The 26,252-nt window shown below is 39.1% G+C and overlaps 1 protein-coding gene across 6 annotated transcripts in view; it reads right to left on the bottom strand.

Annotated features, from left to right (window-relative positions):
- RIPOR3 (RIPOR family member 3) overlaps nt 1-26,252 on the bottom strand; it is a 50,957-nt gene that overhangs the window by 6,363 nt on the left and 18,342 nt on the right. For 5 of the 6 annotated variants that reach the window (XM_030462856.1, XM_030462851.1, XM_030462852.1 and 2 more), the window contains 14 exons: nt 23,045-23,173; nt 19,020-19,166; nt 15,632-15,710; nt 14,890-14,913; nt 14,706-14,759; nt 13,816-13,965; nt 13,258-13,321; nt 12,831-12,874; nt 12,088-12,213; nt 9,959-10,104; nt 3,493-3,622; nt 2,592-3,176; nt 1,601-1,740; nt 720-852 (listed from right to left, as the gene is read on the bottom strand). In XM_030462856.1, the coding sequence (XP_030318716.1) occupies nt 720-852; nt 1,601-1,740; nt 2,592-3,176; nt 3,493-3,622; nt 9,959-10,104; nt 12,088-12,213; nt 12,831-12,874; nt 13,258-13,321; nt 13,816-13,965; nt 14,706-14,759; nt 14,890-14,913; nt 15,632-15,710; nt 19,020-19,166; nt 23,045-23,145 (1,923 nt within the window). In that variant the 5' untranslated portion in view covers nt 23,146-23,173. Of the gene's footprint in view, nt 1-719; nt 853-1,600; nt 1,741-2,591; nt 3,177-3,492; nt 3,623-9,958; nt 10,105-12,087; nt 12,214-12,830; nt 12,875-13,257; nt 13,322-13,815; nt 13,966-14,705; nt 14,760-14,889; nt 14,914-15,631; nt 15,711-19,019; nt 19,167-23,044; nt 23,174-26,041; nt 26,087-26,252 lie in introns of those variants that run through there. The other variant, XM_030462854.1, reaches the window with a different exon arrangement.

The following is a 26,252-nucleotide window of genomic DNA, read 5'->3' on the forward strand; positions in this document are numbered from 1 at the left end:
ATCAAGCAAGGCTCAAGATGAATGAGGATTTGTTTCTTTGAATCAGACTTCTAAAAACTGTGAGAAAACACACCATCTGCTCTCAAAAGGCCTCTTTTGCCATCACAGCATGCACAGGTCACTTATAAGTGCAAAGCTGCTCAGCAGAACAGGATGAGTAAATCATATTATGCTGGAACAAAGTGCCCAACATTTGACATCCTCCTCTGCCCTGGTACAACTGCAGCAGATCAATACTAAGAGCTACACTGTCCTCTGATGCCCATCCTCATCAGATGTAATGCTTTGAGGATGATAATGTGCTTGAGCAGTGTAACTAAAATAAATTGAAGAATTGTGTCTCAAGGGGAAAGAAGAATTCCTGCATGAATGCAAGAATTCCTATTTCTTTCCAATAGTAGCAGTTTTTCATTCATTAAAAATGTGATGACCCATTATCAATACACAATGCAATCTGAATCTGTCCTACTGCATCAGCAGCCTGCTTCAGGCATAAAGGTATTACACAGAGCTTTAGCAAAAACCAAAGGCTGAAAAAAAGTAGCAGAGTTTTGTATGATGATTTCTGTGCATACATATGTATACTCTGCTTTTTTTGAGTCAATTTCTATTCTGAGCCTTCCTGCTTTTATAAAATAACCAATTCCATACTCACTTTTGTCCAGAACCAGAACCAACAATTACAGCCAGTGTTCTGGAAACCCATACCTACTCCTTACCTGCAAAAGACCTTTGCACAGCTTCAGATGAGTTATCAAAAGTGTGTCTAAGTTGTCATCACCAGTGGTTAAACATCTTGGTTCTGTTCTCGTGTCACAGCTCAGGGACTGAAGTGTGTTGTCATTGTATGTGCTGTTGAGATGAAGGGAAAAAGGAGTTAAAACATTACAGAATCACCAAATGAATATGAAGATGTATACAGTCTCAGAAGTAACCTTCAAAAGTACAAACCAGGTGTCATTTAAGAGATCACAACATTTTTTATTGCATTTAAAATACTTCTTAAAAACATGATGACTTTATTCTAATTAGAGGGCAGTCACACCAGATCACATGATCACACAAAACCCCATTTTGGAGATTCAATACTAGGAAAAGATGCTTCCAGATAATGTGAATTGAGTTGCTGGCTCATTTGCAGCAGGTGAACTTCAAAAGCAGCAGATGTAACAGACAAATCCCTTGGTGTTCTCCCAGCTTGATAACACAGGGAATGCATTAGGTCTCCCAGGATCAAGCTTGTAGCTCTGCTCTCTAGAAGAGCTCTACAAGTGACTTGTAGCTCTCTCTCTTGCTAGTGCAGAACTATTCAGCATCATCCTGGTAATCCAGTTTCCTGCAGGCCTAGCCTCCCATCATATCCCACAGGTGTCATTCTGCAGTGGTTTCCAGTTTAGTTTAAGTTTCCTGACATTTCAATCTGATAGGTATTCTGAATTATGAATCTCATTATATATATATATACATATATAGGTTTATTTCCTGGATGTTCATACCAGTAGCAGCTCTGTACAATCATTAGTTAGTCAAGCATTGAGTACCAGTAAATTCCCTGGGGTCAGCCCTCTTTGCTCCATTTCCTTGTGCTACAGACACATACCTGACACTGGCTGTTCTTACGCTTCCAAATAATGAAAGTTCATCAGCACTACAGTCAGCATTTAAAAAGTCAAAACTTTCCAGTACTGTCTCCACCATTAAACTTTCCATAGATGAATGTTTGTGATGAATTGTCTTTAGCTGTCGATGAAAAAGAAGGAAGAATGTTATTTTTACACATCATGAAAGTTAGCTCTTGGTACAGCACTGTGATTCCAAGATAATGTTGCTAATAAAATTAAAAATATGCTTGAATATTTTAATATGTCTGTACTACTCTTTGGTTTGTTTGGGTTTTTCATTTCTATTTTTAAATTGTTTGCACTGGAATATGAAGTTAGTGCAGTTTTGTTAATGGCATTTATTATTCCAGACCTTAGATGAAGTCTTACAGTGCCTTAGCTCCCAAGTCTGCACAATGGCTTTATGTACAGCATCAATACCAAATTTACAATAAAACCCACTGCTTGCAGAAAGCATTTCTTCAGGACTTTTGCTCTGAAGAAACAAATGCTTTCAGCATCATATGAAACTTCAGACAGACTGAACTGTCTGCAGAAGGTGAATGATTCTAGAGAAACATTAGATTTGATGAACTGACAAGAGTCATCTCAAAGTATACTGTATCTGAAAAACATTTAAAAATCAGAGCAAAAACGCAGAGGGTCTGGCATACAATTCATATTCTGCTTAGGCCAGAAAAACTTCCACTTTGCCTGTAGCAGTTTGTTCATTTCTTTTTTCAGATTATTGATCTGCAAACAGCAGTTGAAGTCTGCCTCCGAGAGGTGCTCTGCAGCATAGTGCTCCTGTGGAGTCAGCTCTCAACGCTGCCTTTTCTGAGCAGTGCCTGACCTCTGGTGGCCAAACTTACTTTTTGGGAACGTGGCATTGATAGCTCAAGTCAAATCCACCACAGGGTCATGGAACTTCAACAGTTTTAGGAGACAGTGGGAACTACAACATCTACCAGAAGTAAAACACAACTATACCTTTAATTTATCCCTCAGAGATGAAACTTGGTATTCCAATTTCTGCAGCTGGGCTTGCCCCACATCACGTAATTTCAGCAAACTTAACACTTCTTGAAGAGCCTTATCAACTGACTTTGAATGTCCATCTAGTTTTAGGTCACTTGCAGCATTGAAACTCTTCTGATTAATGTCTTCATGCTCTGTCAGATGGAGATTTCTGGCCTGGTTGAAAGAATCTCTACTACCTCCGTTGTGGTTCAGGAAACTAGATGGCTTATTTGGAAATCCATCCACACATGGAGTCTTCTTCAGGATATCTAGAGTTGTGTGATTTTGAAGAGGGTGCTGTTGCTCTTCTCCACAAGTCTCTTGAATAATCACTAATGGCAATGTCCTGTGGTCTAGAGCTGGAGTTGTATTTCTGGATTCTGTCCCCTTCTGATCCTCAGAGCTGAACGAGTCTGCCTCACTTGTCTCTGCAGGATTGCAAGGCTTGCTTCTCCCATGTGCATCAAAATCACAGGCAGCCAAGTAGCTCAATATGCTGGGAGGCTGAGCTTCATCACTTACATCCCCTTGGCTCTGCCTTTGTTGCAAAACAGACTGCAGCAAACAGATTCATAAGTGAGCATGTTTACAATTGAAAAGCACAAGATCCCACCTAAGATGGAAAACTATAGTTTCTTGTTTTTGGAAACAGCCACACCCAATCTGATCCAAACCACAGGGTTCTCCTGCACAAGGGAGCCAGGCCAGCATAGGATGGATAAGAGAAACTATAGAAGCCAAGCCCCAAACTGCAAAAGCCTTGGAGTTCTACACTTTCACATTTCTGAATGTGTTCTTTAATAGTCTAATCTTATAAACAAATCAAGTCCTATGTGTATGCTTTGCATTTTGCTTTCCTCAGCATACTCACCAAGTAGTATTTCTCTCTGAAGCTGGGAGTATTTGGTGGGGTCCAGTTGTATAAAGAGCTTTTCCTGGTACTCACAGAAAACTTGGCAGTGGATCCAGGTGACAGAAACAGGTTCTCTGAGTCAAAGGGGCTGCAGCAGAAGACACAAAGGCCTAAGTGTCAGTAAGACCAGAACACACAGGAATGTTTAACAGCAGGAATAGCTGTTAGGATTTGAACTGTGACATTTAGTAAAAAAACACAGGGAATAAAATGAACGAGAGACTGTTTCTCTGAGCAATATCTATGTTGCATCAACAGAGAAAGAGGTAGGCAAAAATAAAGAAAGGAAATATAACACATGTAATAAAGGAAAACTGTCACTAATTTCCCTCTTGCAGAGCACACACCATTTGAAAAATCCATTTTAAAACTTCATTATCCTTCAAGTATTAATTAACAACTCATTTTTCTGGCAGAGGAAGCTTGTGCAGTGGTATATGGCAAATCATGAGGCTCTTACACTCATGGATGAGACCAGTTATAGCTTCACAGGACACTGCCTATGATCTACATGAGCTTGACAAACCCTCATGCAAAGACTTCTAATTACCTACTACATCACAGTCATTAATTTCCCAGCTGCTTTACAAAGAATAACTGTCTCCCAAAATGCAACTCAGCTAACCAGGAAAGGGAAAACATATTTAAAGTTAAGTAAAGCAAGTTTGTTTTCTCTTCGTGTTACTTTTGCTCCCTACTGACGTGCCTCGTGGCACCAAAGGTTTGTTTCTCCACTTAAGCACTTTTAGTATTTTGAAAAAAAACTTAATGGTTTATAACAAGTATGTAATCTCATTGATGTGGATATCATGACCAAACAGCAGGATACAGTCAGCTGCATTCAGCTGCACAAAATAGAACCACTAGAAGTCTGAAAAGATCCAAACACTAATTAGGACTAATTAATTACAGGGAAATGAACTTCTGCTCTCTAGTGAAAGTGAAAAGCAGAGGTCCAATTCTCTCTGGCTTCTCATGTTGCACAGGGACAATTCTCAACAGCATCCTGCAGTGCAACACAGCACTGTCATCCTCGTCATCCTCAGCATGGAGGTAATGCCCTGTGAGCCTGCCCAATACAGGTTAATTTGCTAAATTAACCAGTGTCACCCAGCTGGGGTTCATCAAAGAAGCCAGTTCCATGGACTCACATTAACAGCCATCTGCATTGTCTCATTGTTCAGAAATAAATTGGGATTTTGACAGTATGAGTCTTTTAGCCAAAGCCTGCTATTTTTACTGATGGAGACAAATTACTCTCATCCATGGCATTTCTTCAGAAGATTCACGAGGATCCACTCCTCAGATTTTTCATTTTTAGCTTTTAATATAGCAATGCAGTAAAGCAAAATAACAATTGCAGGAAAGAGATAGGAATAACAAGCTAAATCTGTTTTGTCTGTTTTTAAATTTTCTAAAACCCTATAGCAAAACACAGCTATTCAGCTGCCCTCCAAGCAAGCTCCCTATTACTGCATGATAACAATTTAAGAGAGCAAAGTGAAGGGTTTTGGAAAAAATGTAGTCTACTCTAAAGTATCCATTATATCTTGATGCTAAGCTTTTTGGCCATGATCCATCATCTTGTTCCATAGTTGTACAGCAACCAACACATCAGACTGGGACAGATCTACAAATCCATCTCTCCCAGCACCTTGACGTTGACAAACTCCAGTAGGGGAAAAACATAGGAAATAAGTAAAATATAGAAGGCTTTCCCCAGACATACACTCAAACTTGAGGCAATCCATAGCTTAAATCTGCCATGCACCAGACTTTGTAAGCAGACTATTGCCTTTAATTGTCACACACTTCTGTTTAGTTTGTGTAGTTACATCCTAAAATCATTGACACAAAACCTCTGTGTAGGTCAAAAGGACGCAGAGATTTCATTATTTAATTTTACATTGTGGAACAAGTACTTTGGCTCTGTGTGTGTGTGTCTGTACTGAGAAAAGCAGAGCCTAATAATTTCATTTCCACGTTGCCCATGAATAACACATATATGCCTGGACTGTATTACCCATTAACACCTTTCAAGACTGAAAAACACTGTTCAAGAGGGAAGTGGCCCCACATCTCTGTTATCTTTGTTGTCCCCATTCTATATTGCCAAACACATTGGACTTTTGTCATGACTAATTGCAATATTGGCATTACATACACAACACACAATGCCATCATTGTTAAAGACAATATAAAAGCAGCACATAACTCCCCTCCAGCTTGCCTTAGCACCACTGCAGGGCTTCAGTGTTCAGGTCTGAAACCCACAGGCCCAGCCTGACCTTGAAGGGGTTCACAGTTCAGAGCTCATGCTTCCTAGTTTGAGTCTCCCACATCAGCAGCTTTGCATCCACACATATTCAGAGCTGCTTCAGCCTTGCCAACACTAAGCACAGATTCTCATAAGGTTTCATGACTACCAAACCTGTGGAGGGTTTAAATACTGGAGATTTCCACCATTTCCATCATCCTGCTGCATTCTCCTGCTGGGGGGTGTAAGTAGGAAACTTCCTGGTTTATGTTCATAAAGGAACATGAGTAACCAGGCAGAGCATGTAAGTGCTGAACTCAACTCAGCCTTCAGCCCAGAGGATCTGCATCTCTTTCTCCCACTGCCAAGACTGTGCCCTAATCACTGCCCTTCTGTTCAGATCCTCCATGTGTTAAATTCCAGCAGGCTAGAAGGACTCTTGGTAGATAGTCCTGTCTGAATCCCACTGCTAAGCTTGTGAATCCAGACTTCCATTGATACAATAAAACAATTCTGGTCAATGGCATCAGACTCACTGTTAATCATGAAATTTGTTTCTCTCATCTATTGAGGTGAAAATGCCTGTGAAATTTTAACAGTGTGACTGTTGTTAGGTTTCTCCTACCCACAAAACGCACCAGTTTGTACATCTTATCACAAGACAAAGCTATGAAACATCACTTCCATCAAAAGTAGAGATCCATTGATGGGCTACTGCCTAAGGACACCTGCATGAGGAAAATACCTGTTCACATAAGTTTTAATCTGCAAGAGCAAGACTGTCAGCATGCATGAATGCAAAAATCAGCTTCCTTTCTTATTTTCCCTTAAGTTTTTTTTTGGGGTTTTTTTGTTTTTTCTCCTACTCCACAAAGCCTTGCACTCAAAGCAAGCAGAAATTACAAGAGTGGTTCTGACTGGATGGTACCCTAAGATCCCAGTACAGGGTGGTGACTGAAATTCTGCAAAAAGAATACAGGCTTTCTCTTTGTCCTTCATGAGAGAGAGACAGAATTCAGACTGCTGTTTAGGTTGGCAAAAAAACCAAAGCCTTCTGCCAAACTGGCCAACAAAGCTGTTCTGCAGCAGGCCCAAGCTCATTCACACACATTCAGAGGTGCATAATCTATAAAGGAGCTGAAGGAACTTTTGTTAGAGTCCAGAAGACTAGTGGCCTGTTTAAAGGAAATATACATTTAAAACTAGAATAGTTTGGATTTCTCAAAAAACAGGTCTAATTTGAGAGCTTGCCTCTTGGGGAAATTTGGGCAAATCAGATGGATTTGTTTGGTTATTCTTAAATCAAAGCAAAAAGGCAGCTGTTATTTTGAGTACTCTATCTTTGAAAACAGGAACACCCTAAGTTATCACCCCACAAATTTTCTGGAAACAACTTCAGCAAACAAGCTGTCAAGAGGAGGAGCCTGCCAGTTCTGTGCAGAAGTGCCCTGGAGAATCCACTTGGTAGGATACCAATGCGTTTCAGAAAACTTAAACATGGTAGAGACACAAAGCCAAAGTTCTTTCATAAACTGAAAAATTCCAAGTCAGGATTAACTCCCTAAGAAAATGTATCACCACTAACCCTGCTCTCAGCTCAGCTGTTGCCAGCTCTAAAAGCTGGATGATGGTTGTCCCAAATGCCATGAAAGTGCTCATCTGAGAGCTACTGCAACAAGTGTCAACATAATTTAAATGTTTTGTTTTCTTTGTTTTAGAAAATTTAGTTACAAATACAATTTGCTTTGGAGATTTAGGCTGTTATCTGAGAAACAATGCAATATCCCAGAATAGGAAGGGGATTTCCTGATACACTCCTCATGGACAAACAATTTATGTGCATGATTATGTATGCAAGTTATAGACAGTGAGGAAAGGCAAGAAAGTAGATCCATCAAAATCAAACTAAGTGAATCTATCTATTAGATGCCATTTGTGTGGGTTAACAAGAAGTAGAAGTGATCTCTTCACTACAAATACACCATCTACACAGACTCCAATAAAAATGTATGACTCCTTCACTGCACAAATGTAGCTTCTTAAGGTGCAAGGCTTGAAGTCATAGAGAAAGAGGACTTCCCCTCTAAGAAAAAGCATCTCTGCAAGCAGAGGGTTCTGCCTGCAATCTTTCTGCTCCAAAAACATTGATAGACCTTTGTATCATTTTAAATTCAGATTAAAGCAAATGAAAGTTTTGGTAGTATGTGCTTGTTGCAGAGTGAGAGGTGACAAATAAAGGCATCAGACTTTGCTGAGAACAGAACCTATATATCCCCTTCTTCTTTCCCCACTACTATATAGTGCAACTTGCACCATTCCCACTCCACACCAATTTTCAATAACTCTCCCATGAATGTCTCTGCTTTCAGAGTCAAATGGGACTACACACATCCCTTGGCATAAGTAAGCAGATTTTCATAGGGAATATAATGCAAGATCACAGCTCATTTATGGAATGAGGCCTTGGTACCCAACTCGTGGTTCAGATTCTCAAATAAGAAACAGAGGTCTCAGAAAGTCTGAGAGCAGCAGCAGCACCTCACCGAAACAAAACATATACTCATGCCCATTGTTAGATCTCAGGAGGAAAAAGTGTCCTAAACAACAGGTGTGGCCCAAATACTGCTGTGAGTTTATTTCTCATTGACTTAAGAGCGATGTGGTTTTGAAAATAATGCTCAGGTGCTGTTGCTAAGGCTCTTGTTTCAGCCCAATCACTTGTACAAATCAACAGTAAAACTTAAGAACCATACACAAAAGACATTTGGAAAATGATATGTTGATCAATAAAGCTATTCTTTCCCCAGCCCCAGAGATTCATTCTGAAAATTCTTTATCAACACCTGAACAGGAATTGCAACAGAAAAAAATTATGGCATTTGTCCTGTTGGTTGCTTGAAAGACTGTGACAAGATTTAAGTCACATGATGCTTCCAAAGGTAATTAAAAGTAGAAAGAAGGTATTAAGACCTGAAAAATCAAGCCTGATTGTAAAATACTTCTGATTTTTGAGTAATTTTTAAGAAAAAAAAAACCAGCAGGGCCAGAAGAGCTGTATGAGGTTGAGTTGTAGGTAAGTCTGGCCTGCAAGTCACAGCTCCTTGTTCTTTCTAATCTAAACATGGTTCCTTTTCTTTTTTTTCCTGGGAAGCACCTAAATACACAAGTCATCCCAAGGTGGCCTTTCAAGAAGGCTCTGACTGTGAAAGGGATCTCACATGTCTCTTTACCATGTTGGGCTGGGAATAACTGAGGACTGAAGTAAGACACATAACAAAAGTACATGTGAAGAGTGTCTATTGTTTAATATCAGGCACTTCATTAAGCTAGATTTAACCCCTGGACAGCAGTAATTTGAAACAGGTTTAAAAGTTTTGGTTTTTTGTAGACAAGGCTCTCAGTATGGACTGACAGTCTCATAATGCCAAAATGACCTCAAAAAATTTCCAGAGCAGAATCCACAATGTGAGAACATTTTTAATAAAATCAGTGATTAAAAAAAAAAATCAACTTACAAATTTTAATTATAAAACAATTTTTTAAAAAATCATACCACCATGAAAATGCTAAGCTGTTTTAAAAGTGTATCTGTTACCAAGCTTCCCTGTAGTGCACAGATCTTAGATCAATAACTAATCACAGTGCAAACATGAAGGTGCTAAGCCTTTGGGAAAGCTTCATTTCTAACAAATTGTGGTCTTGTAACAGTAACAGTCCTGCAAATTTCACCTGTGTATTTTTGCACTGTGCCTAGAAGCTATTTTCAGTTTCATTTCATCACCTTTAGGATTATTGTTTACGCTTTACAGTGGTACATGCATTGCTTCAGAATCCTCATTCTGAAAAGTAGCAAGCTCAGTAAAAGCCTACTGGTCAGTTCCTGTGGGTAGCCATGGCACTGGTAACATCAACAGAAGGAAATGAAGGGTCATAGAAACAGCTTCTGTCCCTTCCCCTCTCCCCTTCCTGAGGACTGGTCCTACAGAGTCAGAAATCAAGCCCAGTGGCTGGGGTTGCTGTGAGGAAGCACATGGTTGATACCTATCCTGCACCTGCTCTGTAAACAGAAAGAGGACTGTGATGTTGAATGCTACTGACAAACTTAGGAGCCTTGAATTTATTTCAAATATTTAGCTCCAGCTTTTTTCCCTTTGAAGCTGTACTTACTTCCAGAGGACCTCCAGCTGTAGCTTGATGGTGCCCAGTTCAGTTATATCCACAATGATGGCCTGAGGTTTGGCTGTAAAGAAGTTGATGCTGTCACATGTCACAACACCAACTAGAATAGTGGCCAGACCTCGCAGCTCTGTCACCTGCAGGGACAGATAAACATATCCATTTCCATCTTACCAGACAGTTCTGAGTCACATGCATGGAAAGAACATCATCCCAGGCTCACATCTCCTCTGAGGTCCACAATAAACTTAGAACCTTGATACTCAGTTCGGAGCTCCTAAACTTTTTGTGAGCCAATATATCCACAAGAAACATGTTAAGAAACATTAGTCTGAAATTTGGGAATTTTGTAGCTATGGCATACATATAAGCAGTGGTCACTTCTACTACAGAGTTTAGCATGTCTATATATTAGAACAACACTGTCATAAAAATACCTATTACAAGAGTATTGCAGCTCTCAGTTGACTAAGGAATCTAGAAGCACAACACCCTGTATCCACTGTGATGTTTCTAACTGTCCTGAGCTCAGATGTGGACCAAAATCAGAACTTGTAAGTATCAGTTCTTTTCTCTATCTCTGCAGGTAGCTCTCAGTTTGTTATCAATGCAGTTACAGGCCTGTTTTTTTGTTGTTTTTTTTTTTTTCTAGCCTGGCACTTTGCTTCTTCAGCTACTTAAAAAAAAAACAAACCAAAAAAACCCAAAAACCAAAACTAACCTAATAAAATTGTTCTAGAAGCACATAAAGCACCAGAATCAGCACAGAATTTTGGCACAAGTTCCTGAAGTCCACTTCAGGAATTAGTTACATGCCTACATTTCCTTTAAGAGCTAGCAAAGGTTTTGTTGCTAGGCTCCTCTTGGAACACTCTTTGGCACATCTCAGTTTTTAAAAAAAAAATTTAAGCTTGCTCTGTATTTGTTCTGGGTGAAGATTACCAAGTACAAAGCAGAAAGAGCAGGAGAGTGTGGAGAACATTAGTCAGTAGACTTTCGTAATTCAGACAAAAGGAGTAAAGCCATCACTGTCATACAAAGTAATAGAAGTTTTTACAACTATGATAGGGAAACAGGGATCTGAATTAGTCTCTCACCTGATCATCATTGTGCAGTGGCAGCAAAAAAACACATTATAAGCACATTTCCAAAGGCTGTGCTGGCAAGATGCCAAAGAGTCTCTTCTATATAACCCAGTTTTTGCTGCCAGATAGGAGGGGAACATTGCAATGGCTGCTTTAACACAGCTGCCAAACTTGAAACCCTGCACTGGCACAGTTTCCTCGTAGAATAGAATCCAGCAGAGTCTTCAATCTCAGCTCCTTTTAGGCTGACAGGAGTCACACTGCAGAGTCCAGCTCAGGAAAGCTGCCAGACTACAGTGGAAATGCTGTCTAAGGATTAACTCCACCTGCTAGGTATGTGCCAAAACCAATGCCAGCAACAGCTGCACAAGGGCCTGTGAAAACTACAACCTTCCCCAAGGGGTACCTACAATATTTCATCTACTTATCACAGGCCACTAGCACTAGTCCCTTACTGTAAAAGAATGACTGACTCCCAGTCACATTAAAAAAAGTATCAGGACTCTAAATAAAGTACACAGGGTTTGTACCAGCATATAAATGTCATTGATTCTTTGCAGATAGGGAGCATTTCTGGAGTGAAACATAACAAAAGAATCTGCAATATGTTTTCCATTTACCTATTTCTCTTTTTCAATAGAGAACAGCACTCCAGGTACCTAATATTCCTCATAGGTGATAACAAGATGTGTATGTATGTATTATTTCTGTCTTCACATCTAAACTTCACCCTAGAAAATTCCCAAGATTTAACTAGGACCTTTTTGTTGTTGTTGTTTAATGAAAAAACCAAACAACCAAAAACCAAACAACCACATATCAAGCTCCAGAACATGGAAAAGCAGATGCACTAATACAGTTACAAGAGCTACAAAGGAAAAACAAAAGTAGATGTCTGTTCAGTAAGCAGAACATTGATAAACTGCCATTTCACATAGCTAGGAAAAGAAAACTACTTAAGAATTTTGACAAATGCTTGGTAGCCTAACAGGCAATTTAACCCACTGATTCCAATCCAACCATTATACACCACACCTTGATTTCAAACTTCTCATGAAGATTTGGTATAAATATCTTTTCTTCCTCATCCCATGTTTGGCTGTCATCAGTTTCAATTTTGCCTTTCAACCTCCATTTTTGGCGCCCCAGTCGCACAAATACCTAGAAAACAAGAAGAAAAAGGGATATTGGGTCAGTGTCCAGCCCAGTACCACAGGGGAAATACTGTTTCTCTGATCACTACACATTTAGGAACTTGGACAAAGCTAGAAGATTGTAGGCAGGAGTTCTGGTTGCAGGTTTTAACACCTTAACTGATTGTCAAATGACACTTCCCACCCATCCTAGAAGAGCTGCAAAATTACACTGTGTAGTGCTACTGAAATACAAGGCACAGTGGAATTCACTTGGAATGGAGGAGAACAACCCAATAAGATACTAATATGCATTCAAATCATGCCAAGGGCATTCTTCCAATAAACAGGCAGCAACTGTTACTTGATTCCAGAGCAACTTTAAAGACAAAGACCTGACAGGTAGGTTTTGATAGACAATCACTGTCTTCTTTTAAACCCTCTCATAACACTTGAACCACATCTTTCCCTCTTCAGTCTCAAAGGACAGAGTAACTAGTGTGACAAAACACACAGTGAAAGGTTTTATCATCATCTGTTTACACCTCCCAGTCTACATTTTCACCTGCAAACTACATTCTACATTCTCTACTGAAAACTTATAGGAGGAAAATAAAGGACAAAATTCATTTTTGTATACTGTACCTCATACTGGTCTCCCGGGCAGAGACGTGCAAAGCCCACCAACCCTGAAAAGAAAAGGAAAACTCTTAATAGTTGTAGAGTTTTACAACATACCCTAAAGCTTCAGCTTGCAGTAAAGTCAGTCACTATTGAGCTATCTTGCTCAGCTCTGTGCAGAAGGTAAACCACTAGTTCAAAACGCTTTTAGAAGGACAAACTTTAATTGAGCTGAGGAAAGAAAGCTTGTCAGCTTTTGTACTCAAATATCAACTACCACTGCAGATCTGCTTCACAGTGCTGAAGCACACAGAAGTTTGCCAAAATTCTGATCCAGAAAGCCAACAGAAGTAACTGGCACTGAAGAAATGGACTCTCAATGGATCAGATTGCTACACAAGAAACCCAAAACCAAGTGATAAATCCTTAAGGAAACAAGAAAGGAACATACCTTTCATCTTCAAGTGAAATTCTCCCAAATGGACCTCCAATGCCCCTTCTATAATGCACATGTCCTAGAGGAAAGACCAAAAAGTCGCTATGAAAAGCAGTGCAGAGTAAACAGCTTCCCAGACATGCCATTTTCTCATGCCAATCTCATCTTTAATGCTGATCCACAGAGGAGTGGAACTGCTTGAGGAGTTCACTGTCAGTTACCTTCCACTGTTTGTCCTGTACAAGTAGCATTGCTTATTCATCAGTCAATTCCCACTACTTTCAGTGGAAGTCATAATGGACTTTGGTATTAAAGCAGAAATTCAAAGGATTTTTAATCTGCTTTCATGAATGCATGAAGCCAACTTGAGTAGGGGCAAAACAAGGGCATAGAATTCAAAGGCTTTGCCCATAACGTATGTCTCTCACAAGCTTTCCTTCACACTATGTACCTATGTTTCATTCACATAACAAGTTTTTAACCATCACCATTAAAAAAAGCTGGCAGCAAGTCCTGGTACATTTTTTGCTAAGAAAAAACAGGTCTTCATTACATATGTGTATTATTTCCTACCTCTGTGCACTCCTGGAAGTTCTTGTAAAGCTCCACTAGGCTTTCTCTGGAGGCTTTTGTAGAAGGAGACAAGGAAAAGGCATGTTTCATATTAGTGGCCCCATCTCGTAGCCTGCACTGGATACAGTAAGCTTCATAGAGTTCTTCTACCTTTAAGATTTGGGTGGTGGGGAAAGAATAAACAAGAATTATTTCAACATATTTTTAACAAGTTTTGAAAATGAACACAGCAGTCTTTCCTGGCAAAAAATCCAGTCAAATCCCATCGTCATGGTACTGCAGAATGCTAAAATTCCTGCACTTTACAGACTGATTAGAGTGCAACAGTTTGTAGATATTTCTGAAGAAAAGCCTGGGATGTTGAGGAAAAAGAAACAAAAAGTCACTCTACTATTATCAGGGAAGACAAGGAATAAACACTTTTTTCCGAAGAAAATTACTTGAGGAGCAGAAAACTGATTCCCTCAATACAGATTGAAACACCTAAATGTTTAGCTGTGTCAGAGGAGAGATTTGATTCCTCTGGAAGCAGCTGGCAGAGAGCAGACATGCACTCTACAGAACTGCCCCTTTGGCCTCTTGAGGAAAGCAGAGGGGAGACATGGAAGTCTTCCCACGGCAGCATTTTCTGAATACACTGGCAGAGTAAACAAACTGGTTTCACAGGCAAACTCAGGTTGGGTTGCACCCAACATTCAGCCTGAATAGACCCATTCAAGAAAATAAATAAATAAAAATCTCCTTCTTCTGTAAAAAGAGTGGCTACAGTTTTCACAAAGTACCCAGCATTATTCCCTTGCAGACGAATTATAATTGAAGTATTTTTTATTTAGATAGTTTGCTTATGTAGCAATGTAAGTTTTACTCATACAAGAGATAAAACTCCTTACCTTGCTTATGTGAAACTCCAGTTTTCTGATATATCTCTCCACAGAGCGGATTTGCTTTTGAAGAGAGTAAAGAGAGAGAAGGACTTCAGAAATTATTTCCTAAGCATGCCTTCAAGTAACACAGTAGACACACCATTAGTTCTTCTCTATTAGCAACACTTCATCTTATCCTCACAAGACTTACCTTATCCAGGTCATAGTAGAAAGCCTGAAAAAGAAATAGGAGAGGCTGAGTAAGACATATTAACAATATTTTCATATATACTGCAAGATTCACTACACAAATCTTAAGCCACACAAAATTAAAACACATACAAGGAGACAGCCCAACATTTTTAGAACTAGTTTCATTTTCTGTGCATGATTGGTTGGTTTGTTTTCACAGATGCTTGAAATGAGACAGTAAGAGTCTCACCACCAGCTATAATAAGGACCTGGATGTTGGTCATGTTACATGGGAGTTCCCAATATACTTTTTATTAATCTAGCTAATATTTCCCAAGTGAAAGGCAAAGCTGGATCTAACAGTTGTCTTTTCATTAGCATCATGGCTGAAGGTACTTCTAGGGAGCTGTAAACAAGACAGAATCTATTTACTAGGACACATTCACCAGGTATGGGAAACAAAACTTGATCTTTACTGCTATACACTGTCTGTATAAACAGGTATGAATCACTCACAAGGAGATATCATCCCAGTAAAGAACCATGATCTAAAGAACACCGCTGAAAATGAGAAATCCCAAATGTAATTCTCACACTGAGCACAAATTTGCTTGGTGAATTCCTAATCGTGATGCCTTGCTGAATCTCACCTCAGTGCTTTAACTGGAAAAGCCCTGGGAGTCCCAGATATGAGAAAGCATCTACTTTTGTGACTTTATTTATCAAAGTCCTTTAAGTATTTAGCATTAGAAGTATCTTACCAATCTGGAGTTCCTTTTTGTATCTTTGTGTCGACCAGAGAGATAATCCAATTCAGCCTGATGTGCTTCCAAGTATTCACTGGAGAAGAAAAAAAGATCCAGTGTTACATTCTTCTGGTGCATTCATTATAGCACAATCTCAATGAATTTTTCACCAGAATTTTACAAAGCAATTTCCTTCTTCAGAAGGCTTCTCTTGTTTTAATCTCTAGAGATGTGAATGGCTGTATAGAGGGATATGGGCCAATAGATGAGAAAGAGTGGGTACCCTAGACAAGTATTTGTTCTAAATGCAAAGTCACTGCCAGAGGAGGACCTGTACACAGTGTGTGCCACCAGATGCTGGCCACTGTTACCTCACTTTTAAAGATGCTGTACACTAGGAATCCTCCTATGTCCTTTTTGCTTCTCAAGATGTAGAATGATGTGTGATTCAAGAAGGCCACCACTACTGCAAAATGTATATACACACACACAGAGCAATCAAGGATTCACTATTTCTTGTTTACCTTTATCTAAAACAGAGTATTCAAATAAAAGATAGGTTTTATTCTGGAAACGTGGGGCAAAACAAAGGACAATAGAGCTGGAAGTACTACTTAAGGCAAGAGAAAAGGAGGGATGTAGGAGAACAGCAAGTTCTAACACACATAAGTCAGCTCACAGATCTCCTTTTCAGATTTCTCTAACCATTCCTGTTTGGCCTTCTGAAACCTTTTCTGTAAGGTAGAGGATGAGTTCATTTGTTGAGCCTCTTCTTACCGAGAAATAAGAATTCATCTACCAGTAAGCTGTTCATTGCACCAGCACACACATGCACTACAAAACCAAGCTCATAGAAGCACTCCGCATGTAAGGCAGGGCACATGCCATTCAGTGTTTTAGCAAACAGAGCTGAATACCACCTTTTAGTATGCCAGATGATTTCTTAATGTAACCATTACTTTTTCCAGAATGGGAACTATTTTGCAAGGTGTGAAGCACACGGTGCCAGTTGGCTTTTATGGAGTTGCCTGCATGCAAGGGTTGTCCCTTAGGAGTTCCCACAGGGCCTTAACTATTTCTGCTGAGACCATCTTCTTCCAACTTTGCATTTAATACAGGGCAGACTTAGGTAACTTTTTCCTTTTATGCTTAAGGGACCAAGAGTAACCTGGTAAATGCTATGTTATAAGACACGGTCTCTGAGCAGTGAAAATAACTTTATTTTAGACAGCTGAACTTCTTCACATTTACTTTGATGCATTTAATTTTCTTACTGTTACAAAACCCCAAGACACCCAGTGGCTCCAGCATTCAGCTGTCTGCTCTCTGTATTTCCCTATTAACAGCTCAGTGTAGAAGTAGACAAAGCTGGTGGCAGAACAGGGTTCACCTTCCTTTTAGAAAAGCTTCATCACTTTTAGATTTAAGCATGTAAGAACTGCCAGCTTGGGTGGAATGGCACCCAGATGGTTAACAGAATAAAGAGTTATTGGAATGGTACCCAGATGGTTAGCAGAAGAAAGAGTTATTTGCTGCAGCTATAAAGAAACAGGCACGTAAAACATGCTCTGTACTAAAAATTCAAGCCACTCCAGCACTAAGTGGACTTAGTCTGCATCTACTTAAAATTTGGACATTGCATTGCTATTTGATACAGCTGTTTTCTGTAGGTTACTTTAGTAAATTAGTTAGCTACTCAGTTTTGGCAGGAGTCTGATCATATGGCGTTCCCTGCAGAACTGGGAACAAATTCTGATCCACTTCATGGTTTCTCCTCCCTAAGTGCTGATAAATTCTATACTCTGCAAAAACATTTGGTTTCATGATTTGTTTTAAACCTAAATCCACTAATAAGACATTGACTGATATTTTTAGAGCTATGACTTTATAGTCTTTTGTTAGAATAAAAATGTGACATTTGCATTTACAATGTATTATTCCAGTGCATTTTATGTTCTTTGCTTAAGAAAACAAATTAATATTAGAATTAATACAGTAGCAAAATCCTAAGGATAGCAGCAACATACATGAAGGAACTGTTAATAAGATGGCAGCAGAAAGAGCTACAGGGGCTACCTATCCAATGAAAAATATTTTACCTTCCAATTGTAGCTTCAGGATGTAAATGAAATCACGGTCTGTAATGATTTAAGATGAATTTTTGTATAAAAATATTTGGGGATTCAATTAAAGGTTGATCAGTTTCAGTCACTGATGGAGTGTTTCAGCACTCACCACCATTTCCTTTCTGGTCTACAATACCAAGAGAGCAAGCTCCTCCCTGTTTTATTTGACATTTCAGCTCTGAATAGTATCAGTGGTTCTGTGAGGTAACTGACAGCTTCCCCAAAGCTAGAATAACCTAAATTCAGATTGCCAGCTCATCCTTTGATCTCTATTATGTCTGCTGCATACAGACCACATCTGCCAGACCCTGACAATGGACAGAATTGGTCTTTAGCCTTTTCACTCAAGTCTGCACTGATGTAACACTGAGGGAGCAGTCAGCCATAATAAAGAGACTCCAAAATAATTCTACATTTAAAGCAAGATAATATTATTTCCATTGCCATAAGAAGATGGAATTATTTAACATTTCTGTTTCATCACATCAAGTCAGCTGTTTTCTGGTGGATCTGCTTAGAGCTTTCCTTTACAAGCCACGTGGAGATTAAAGACTTAAACTTGAGTTTAGTTTTAAGAAAAAAATAAAAATAAAAATGAAACAACCCCAAAAAAAAGCCAAACCAAAAGAAGAACCAAACAAAAAAAACCAAACAGAAAACAAACAAAGCCCCAAACAACAAAAAAATCCCAACAACAGCAAAAAAAACCTCTTTATTTTAAGTGTTCTCTAATTATCATGCAGAGAGAATAGAAATGGTTTGTGAACCAGCCTCCCCACTGTGTCCTTTCGGGGCACACCCTCATTTTCAAATGTGGTTCTAAATCAGCTTTTTGAGTCAAAGCAAATTCCACAGAGCTCCTTATACAGAAACTTTCGGACAATCACCCCCCTAGTCTGGCTTTCCCATCCCTATCCAAGCCTCCCCTTGATCTACAGACTTCCTGCTTGCCACTCGGCATGCTCTGGAAGGTTTTCCTTTCTCAAGAGAGCTCAGTTGCTCCTCAAGAGATGAAGAGTCTCCCCATAGAGCTCTTATTTGTCACTGACTTTTTAGAGAAGTGTAGCAAACTAGGAACAAAGAAAAACATCAGAGCACTTTATTTGCAAGCAGACTGTCTGATAGTTAATGAAACTTGTTTTGCAAGGTCCCAAGCCAGCATCTGGGAAAGTCACTAAATATGTTTAGAGATGCCAGATGGAGACAGAGAACAGTGCTACACAGGCTTAAGCAGTATGGCTAGGTAAGGCAATTTACAATATTTAAAAAGTCCTTACTTAAGTCCTTTCTTCAAAGCTTCAAAAATTTTCTTCACCTGCAGTGGCTTTGGGTCCCAGATGACTGCTCCCTTCTGCAGGGAATTATAAGCCTTGGAGGATTTCAGTGACATTCTTGATCTCACTGAACTTCTGCTGAGAGACTTTCTGTAGAAAGAGAAAAGAAAATATGGGAAAAATGCAAAACCCATCACCTCAGAGAAGAGAGATGCCTAACTCATAAAGCTTCTCAGCTCCAAATTAAATGTCCAGTACCATATATATTTATGTGAAAGAACAAAGTTCTTCAGAACACCAATAATACTTTGACAGATAACAATAGAAAGTTAAGACCAACCCTAAATACCTAGTGTAGAAAAGCTGCAAGTATTTTTTGTGACTTCAACAATAATAAATTCAACAAGAAACATCTCCTACTCAAAGTTTGACACAGGCTCTCAGAAGCCAAGTGGTTATCTTTTGAAATAAAGAAAAATAGTGCATGTCCCCATTTCTTTGGGAAGGATGGGGGGAAAGGGATAGCACTGAGCAAGAAAAGGAGAAGCTAATTTTTACAAGAGGTTAATAACAAGTTAATGTTCATACTGTGAGCAGACAGGCATGGTGGTTAGCTAAGGCCCTGTTTCTCTGTGAACATCCACACCAGTTGTTCAGGTCAACAACAAAGCTAGTCAAGTAAGCCATGCTGCAGGACAAGACATTCCCATTTCAACTGAGAAAGCTGACATAGAAAGCCTTTAAAAGTACCCATTTCTTTGTCTGCCTTCACTATCCATTTAAGTGTTGGCTTAAAGCCCTACCTGGTTTTAGAAAAGCAAGCTACTGAGTCCAGATTGCACACAAGATATAATTATCAAGGTGTTTTTTTCAGTGTCTAACACCTCTCTTAATTTTTAAAGCAACTACAAAAACAAGAATCTTCTACACTGGATATTTCATGCTAACCTAAAGATTTAGAACACCTCTCACCATTAGTTATGTACATCTACACCATTTAAACTAGAAAATGAGCTCTCTGCAAATGGCTCTTTCACATTGTCAGATTCCTGCTTGGCTTTTCCTACCTCTGTCTCTGCACTCCTGTAAGCTATTTTTACATAGCTTTGTTAATACTCTCTGTAAGTCAAGCCTCTAAAATATCAATACCTAAAGAAGTTTTCCATTCTGCTAAGCCAAGCCAACTGATTGCACTCAAAGAGGCTTTTCCCTTTCTCTAAGACCTCTGTCCTAAATTCAGCTCACCTGGAGAAATAATGAACTTCCACAGGCTTAATACTTAGTCACTGGCTGTTTTAAGTTCTAGGCATGTGACTGAAGGCATAAGGAGATTATTGAGCTTGATTAAATCCTAGGCCCAGCACACCTGAAAGCTGTCACCAGCCCTGTTATAGAAACCTTTGAGTAACTACTACAGTTATCCTGGGGCTAAATTTCCACTTCATTCCATCTTTTAACATATAATCTGAAATAAATCTGGTAAAATAAGGTGTTGACAAACTTTATTGTATATTTAATTTCTTAATCTTCAATTATTATCTTAGTTTTTTATGATAGCTTGATGTAAAGTATTAATTAAACAAATCATTTGGAGCTCAGGTTACCTATAACTAGGAACATAACTGTTAAATTAGAAACCTAAATGAACATTGTCTTCTCTCTTAAGATAATGAATCGTTGATTATTCCATGCAAAGTGGGTGGGTTTCAACAAGAATAGCACTAGAAGGGACAGTTTAGCCACTAACAGCAGCAGTTTGAAGAGTCTCCTAGAAGGATCATCACTCCTAATTCTTTCATGCAAAGAAGGACATATCATCCAGTTCAATCCTCTAGAAGAGTAATTACCAAGATACCATATGGAAGATATAAGAAAATTCTACCTTTTGAAATTAAAAAGTCCAATTTAATCTTGGGTTTTGTTTATTTTTGGAAAGGAAAGGCCTCTGACATTTACCTTCAGAGTTTTGGACTGCAAATCCTAAATTCAGGAAATCATTTCCTTTCAGTTAAAGCATAGCATTAAACACTGCAAACAGGATGGGATTTAATACTCACTGTTCTACCCAGTATCTCCTACTGACTGATGTAACCTTAGTGCATTGACTCTAAGAATGTCATTTTCATACGTAGCAAAGTTCAGTGGCTGACATGGGCCTTCAGGGACAGTAGCTAAAAGCTGAATGCTAAGTTGCTGCTTTCCCTTGTGAACTTAATGATTTAAGTATCATATTTCTCACTTTACAGATAACACTAATACTATTTACTTCCTGTGGAGACTATTGTGAGGAAAAATGAAAGAGTGTGTCTGAGTGAGTCTTAAAAGGAAGCTGCTGAAGAAATGCAAAAGTATATTTAGCATCTGCTTAAGAATCTCCATGTGGACCTGATTTGTGTGTCATCCTTTGGATGGACCTTGCACAGGGCCCCTGCAATCTCCTGCTGTGTTTTGCAACAGTGCCTGAGGGAAAGATAAGTTAGGAAAGGGTGGTTAAAAAATTTCTTCACTATGCTGAGGAAAGCTCTTGGGTGTTCACTGGGCTGTGACTTAGTGTCTAGTACCCAGATTTTCCTTATTGTGGTGATTCCTGAACAAAACTGTCTGTCTAAACACTTAAATAATGAAAAGCAAAATTGTGAAAAAATGCATAAAGAGAGGCATTTGGTCAGAAAATCTTTGCATCTAGAAGTAACAGAATAATCTTAAGGGATATACAAAAACTTCTGTTTGGGGCATTATTACCCTGCTGGACTGTGCCTTTGCTGGAGAAACAGCTGTTCAACACTTTTCCTGATAGATCCTTTTCCTGCTGGAAGTCCCACTATGTACCCGAGATCTGGTCTGTTTATTTAATTTATTGACAGTGTATTTCTCAAGATCTTAGTGACTGGTGTGATTTTAGATGTCTGATCTTTCCTAGGACTCATATTATTTTTCAGCTTCCATAAGAAATTATTTATTCAAATGTCCAGACTTCTTGATTACCTCACAATCACACTGGAATTTCATTTTTGCTCATACTTTACTACACCATGTTTAACTTAAAGGTTAATTCAGTCATTTGGTTCTTTGAAAATATATTTTATTACATAAGTCAGGTATTATACTGGTACAGAACAGTATTTCTTTGAGTACAACACTTCTAGAGGAAAACTTTCCGATACTTATGATACTGCTAAATGAAACACTTTATTATTATTCTAACATACATTGGCAGGCAGAGATTATATTAACTTTCCACATCGTATCTTCTAAATGTATTCATCAGGCTAGACAGCGATCACTACATTCAGAAAAAGAACAAGAGCACTTAAAGGCTGCACAGTTATCTACATAGAGCAACAGTACACAACAATTTGTGATAAGCAAAAAGGGAAAAAGATTGCAGGATGGTTTAGCAGTCACAGAGCTTGACTGAAGACTGAAAGACTGGACTGCAACCTTGGCTACTATAAACCTGTTACTGTTAGAAGTGAATTTGCAGTGGCCTTCTTGGTCTGTTTATATTCCTTCCTTCCTCTCATTTGTGGCATTGCCAGAAAGCAGCCCTTCCTCTCACATAATGCTGCTCTGCTTCAGTAACTCCAGAACTGAGCTGAGTTCAGTGATGCATTTTGCCATTAATCCATTCAATCACTGATTGATTCACCATTAACATCACCATCTTTTAAAAGATCCATGATATTTAAATAACTACAGAGAAAGTTTAAGTCAGAAAACATGTTACCACCAGGCTGCTAGCAGAAAGGGTTGCAGGGCTTCATTTTTCTAGAAGAAATAAACACTATTATCAGTCTGATACATAACCTCTAAAATCCAGACATCTCTAAAGTACATTGTATATAGCAAAAAGATAGTATGGTGTGAAGTATAGCTGTTTATCAGTGAACCTTGATGACAACAATAAAAAACAAGAAAAAAACAAGGAGCAACTTCTACACATTGATGCCATAGGTTAAAAAAAAAAACACCATTCACAGTACCTAATGTCTGTTGCCCAAGCATCCAGGTGCTTTTCTGTTACTTACGCTAATTTTCTGCTTTGCAAAGTGCTGAATCCAGTGAAGGAACAACTCCTGCTGATACCACCCCCATCACCAGGAGAGACAAATGTGAGTTTGACTGACATGATTGCCAGTCAGCAAGTCTATGGGGTTCTGGAAAAAAAAAAAAAAAAAAGAAAAAAAAAAGAAAAACAGATGAGTCAAAACCTTCTTGGGCAATTCAGTCTTAGACCTGGGCTGCTGCAAGTGTTGAGCTGCATGAAAGTGGAAAGTCAGAACAACAGGCAGTAGATTAAATAGAAAAAAAAGAGACTTGTCTGCTATACACATTTCCTCTATTGCCAATCCACAATGCGATTAATAAGGGACTGAATAGTCTAAAATGAAGTCTCTCATGCCCACTTCAATTTCTAATTGATTTTACAAACTCACTATGTAAAAACCAGAATAGCCTCAATTCACAGGCTCTCTGCATTTCTGATTTTTAAAAAAGCCTGTAATTGTCCCACTGCTCAAGGAGTTCAGGCCAACCGGTGTATTTCCAAATTAGAATGGATGCCAGAACTGTACTTAAGCTCCAGACTTAGTCAAGTCCAAAAAGCAGTTCCTTGCATCTGTGCAGAGCCATGCTGAAGTCAATGGTAGAACTGGCTGAGTGTGGTACTTAAGCCCAAGGCAGAAAGAAATCTGGTTTCAACAGTAAAATTCAGGTTCACGCTCCTCCTCTGGCAGGATTCTCTTGGATTCATCTCTTCTGTTTTCCATCAGTCACTCTTTTGCTTTCTGGAGAATTGTGTTCTCTGCCATATGTCTACAGAATCCAAGTTACAATATAAGTAACAGACATATCCTTCAAAGCAGCTGTAGAAAATCATCCAGACAATTCATATACAGAAAAATTCCCTTCCTTTCCTCCTCAAGATGGTGTAACGTAAACACCACAACTGAGTAAAAATGAGTAAAACAAAAAGCTGGACTATCTATTTCTAGAAAGAAAGAAGTACAAACTCCAGTAAAGAGCTCTAGATGGAGATGCTTCATGTAGAAGTTTGTCTTACATTACAGAATGTGCTCTGAATAGCAGTGAGCTCTTAATCTCTTGGAGTAGGTACTGGAAAGAAACACCTGCACTGAACTGGTATGCCTGACATTATCCAACCAACATGGCCACAGTCAGTCAGACTAGCCCAGAAAAGTCAGGATAAGACTCTTCTTGCTCTGCCACTAACTTGGAGAGCCTAACCTAACTCAGTGCTCTTGAAGACTGCATATAAAGAACTGAAAGGTTGAACTACACTGAGATTTGAGTGTTTTGATAATTCTGGGATAGTCTACAAGTATGGGGATTCATTATCTACCACAGCAGTAACTAAATTATGGATTTGCACAAGCAGAGATCCTGCAGTGATAGCTGACTATCTCATTAAAAGCTGCTCAGTGAGTTCTCTGGGCAGAGGTCTTAAGACTCTCATTTCTTTGCCTGTGCTACAGGCCGTGCCACACTCATGGATACATCTATGAAAAACAGGCAAAATATTTTATAACACGATGTGAAAATTATGAAGTTGAGCTAAGCCTGCTTTGCAAGATACCTAGTTCATCAGTGGAGGTGTTGGGCATGGCAAGATATTTTGTAACAAAATGCATCAAAGTCCACATGACTCCATGCCTCCAGTAGTACCAACAGAAATCTGTTATGTGGGAAAAATTCAGGTGCATCTTAATCACCTTTTAATCAAAGTGTACACCAAATATGTTCTCTTGCTTTGAAAGGATGCCTCCTGAGCACCCTTAGTCAGAGATTGTACTTGGATCATAACACAGCTGGTTTCAAAATATTTTCCATTCTTCTCTCTAGTTTTCAGATGCTTGTTAGTCTGTGAACAGTCACCCTATCAAAAGGATCATTAGACTGAAAAAAAAAAATCCCACGCAACTTACTGAAAAATGTAATTGCATAACAAGCTGTTAGAGGAAGAAATAAAAGGAACAGCCTCATGGTTATTGACCACATACCTCAAGGCTAAGCCAGATTCCCAGGATCTATTCAACAGCTCTCCAACCTGGGAAAGTTAGTTCATCTGTAGAAGGGAGGGAGAAAGCAAAGGAAAAGCTTGCCTAACTTTAAAGAACTCCTAAAACCTCCATACCATGAGACTGGAAGCCTTCAAATCATATAGATATGACACAAACAAAAAAGGCAGACCCTTGACAGAGAACAGAAAGTAGAAAACGATGGGAAGACTCCTGAAGTTAAAAACTGTGTTACTGAACTATAGCTGTGAAGAATCAAGCTGGAAATCTACAGACCCCCAAAACTCAGTTGGTGAAAGAAATAAATTGCTTAAATTGCCTAAACTTGATTCTGTTGCCATGTGTTTTTATAAACCAAAAGTAATCCTGGACTTCAACAGAATACACTGTTGCAAAGTAGTGGAAGTGAAAGATGAATTGGACCTCACTTGTGCATAGCTATGAGCATTTAGAAGTTCTCATGGGTTGCTTGTTTTTTTTGAACTGCACAAAGCTCAGTCCTCAAGGCCACTGACCCTGTCATGTTCTGCTGTAATGCTCAGCTACATTCAAAAGCAGTTCACAAGCACATCTCAGAGTTCCCTCTTACAAGAACGAAGAGAATCTAAATAATGTTAAGAAAGCACCATTAAAGGGGTTATCTTTCTTACTTTGAAATAATGTGGGCAAAGTCAAATAGTTGGTACACAACTGCAGATACTCTTTTTACAGCAACCTAAAAATCTCACATCTCATTTCACACTTCTGAGTAGAAGACCATAAGTACAATGTCAAGACAACATTTTATTTATAAGAAAGGTTCATAAATGTAGTTGTTTAAACAGAGGGTTTTGCTAGCCAGAGTGTCTGTGTAAAAGTGCTGAGCTACACTATAATCGCCCCTGAGAAAAAGCAGCTGGACACATCTCAAATTCAACTCTCCCTTCAGGCTAGAAATAAATCAGATAAGGACCCCCAACAAAGCTGAGTTCAAATCTGTCTTCCAACCTGTAACCTCTGCTGTGCAGGCCAATGTCTCCAAAACTCATAAATTCAGGGATTATACCTGGGGGAGCAGAATACTTCCTCATTTTTAATCTTCCCCCCAAAAGCACAGGATGTGAACACAGTAGCTGGCTAAGGGCTGTCAGACACAGAGTGCAGAAAGATCAGGGCCAAACTGAAGGAGTCTATTGCCAGGGGCCATAAAACACCGAGC

The sequence above is a fragment of the Calypte anna genome, chromosome 20 (genome assembly GCF_003957555.1).
Source record: "Calypte anna isolate BGI_N300 chromosome 20, bCalAnn1_v1.p, whole genome shotgun sequence".
Taxonomy (NCBI): domain Eukaryota; kingdom Metazoa; phylum Chordata; class Aves; order Apodiformes; family Trochilidae; genus Calypte; species Calypte anna.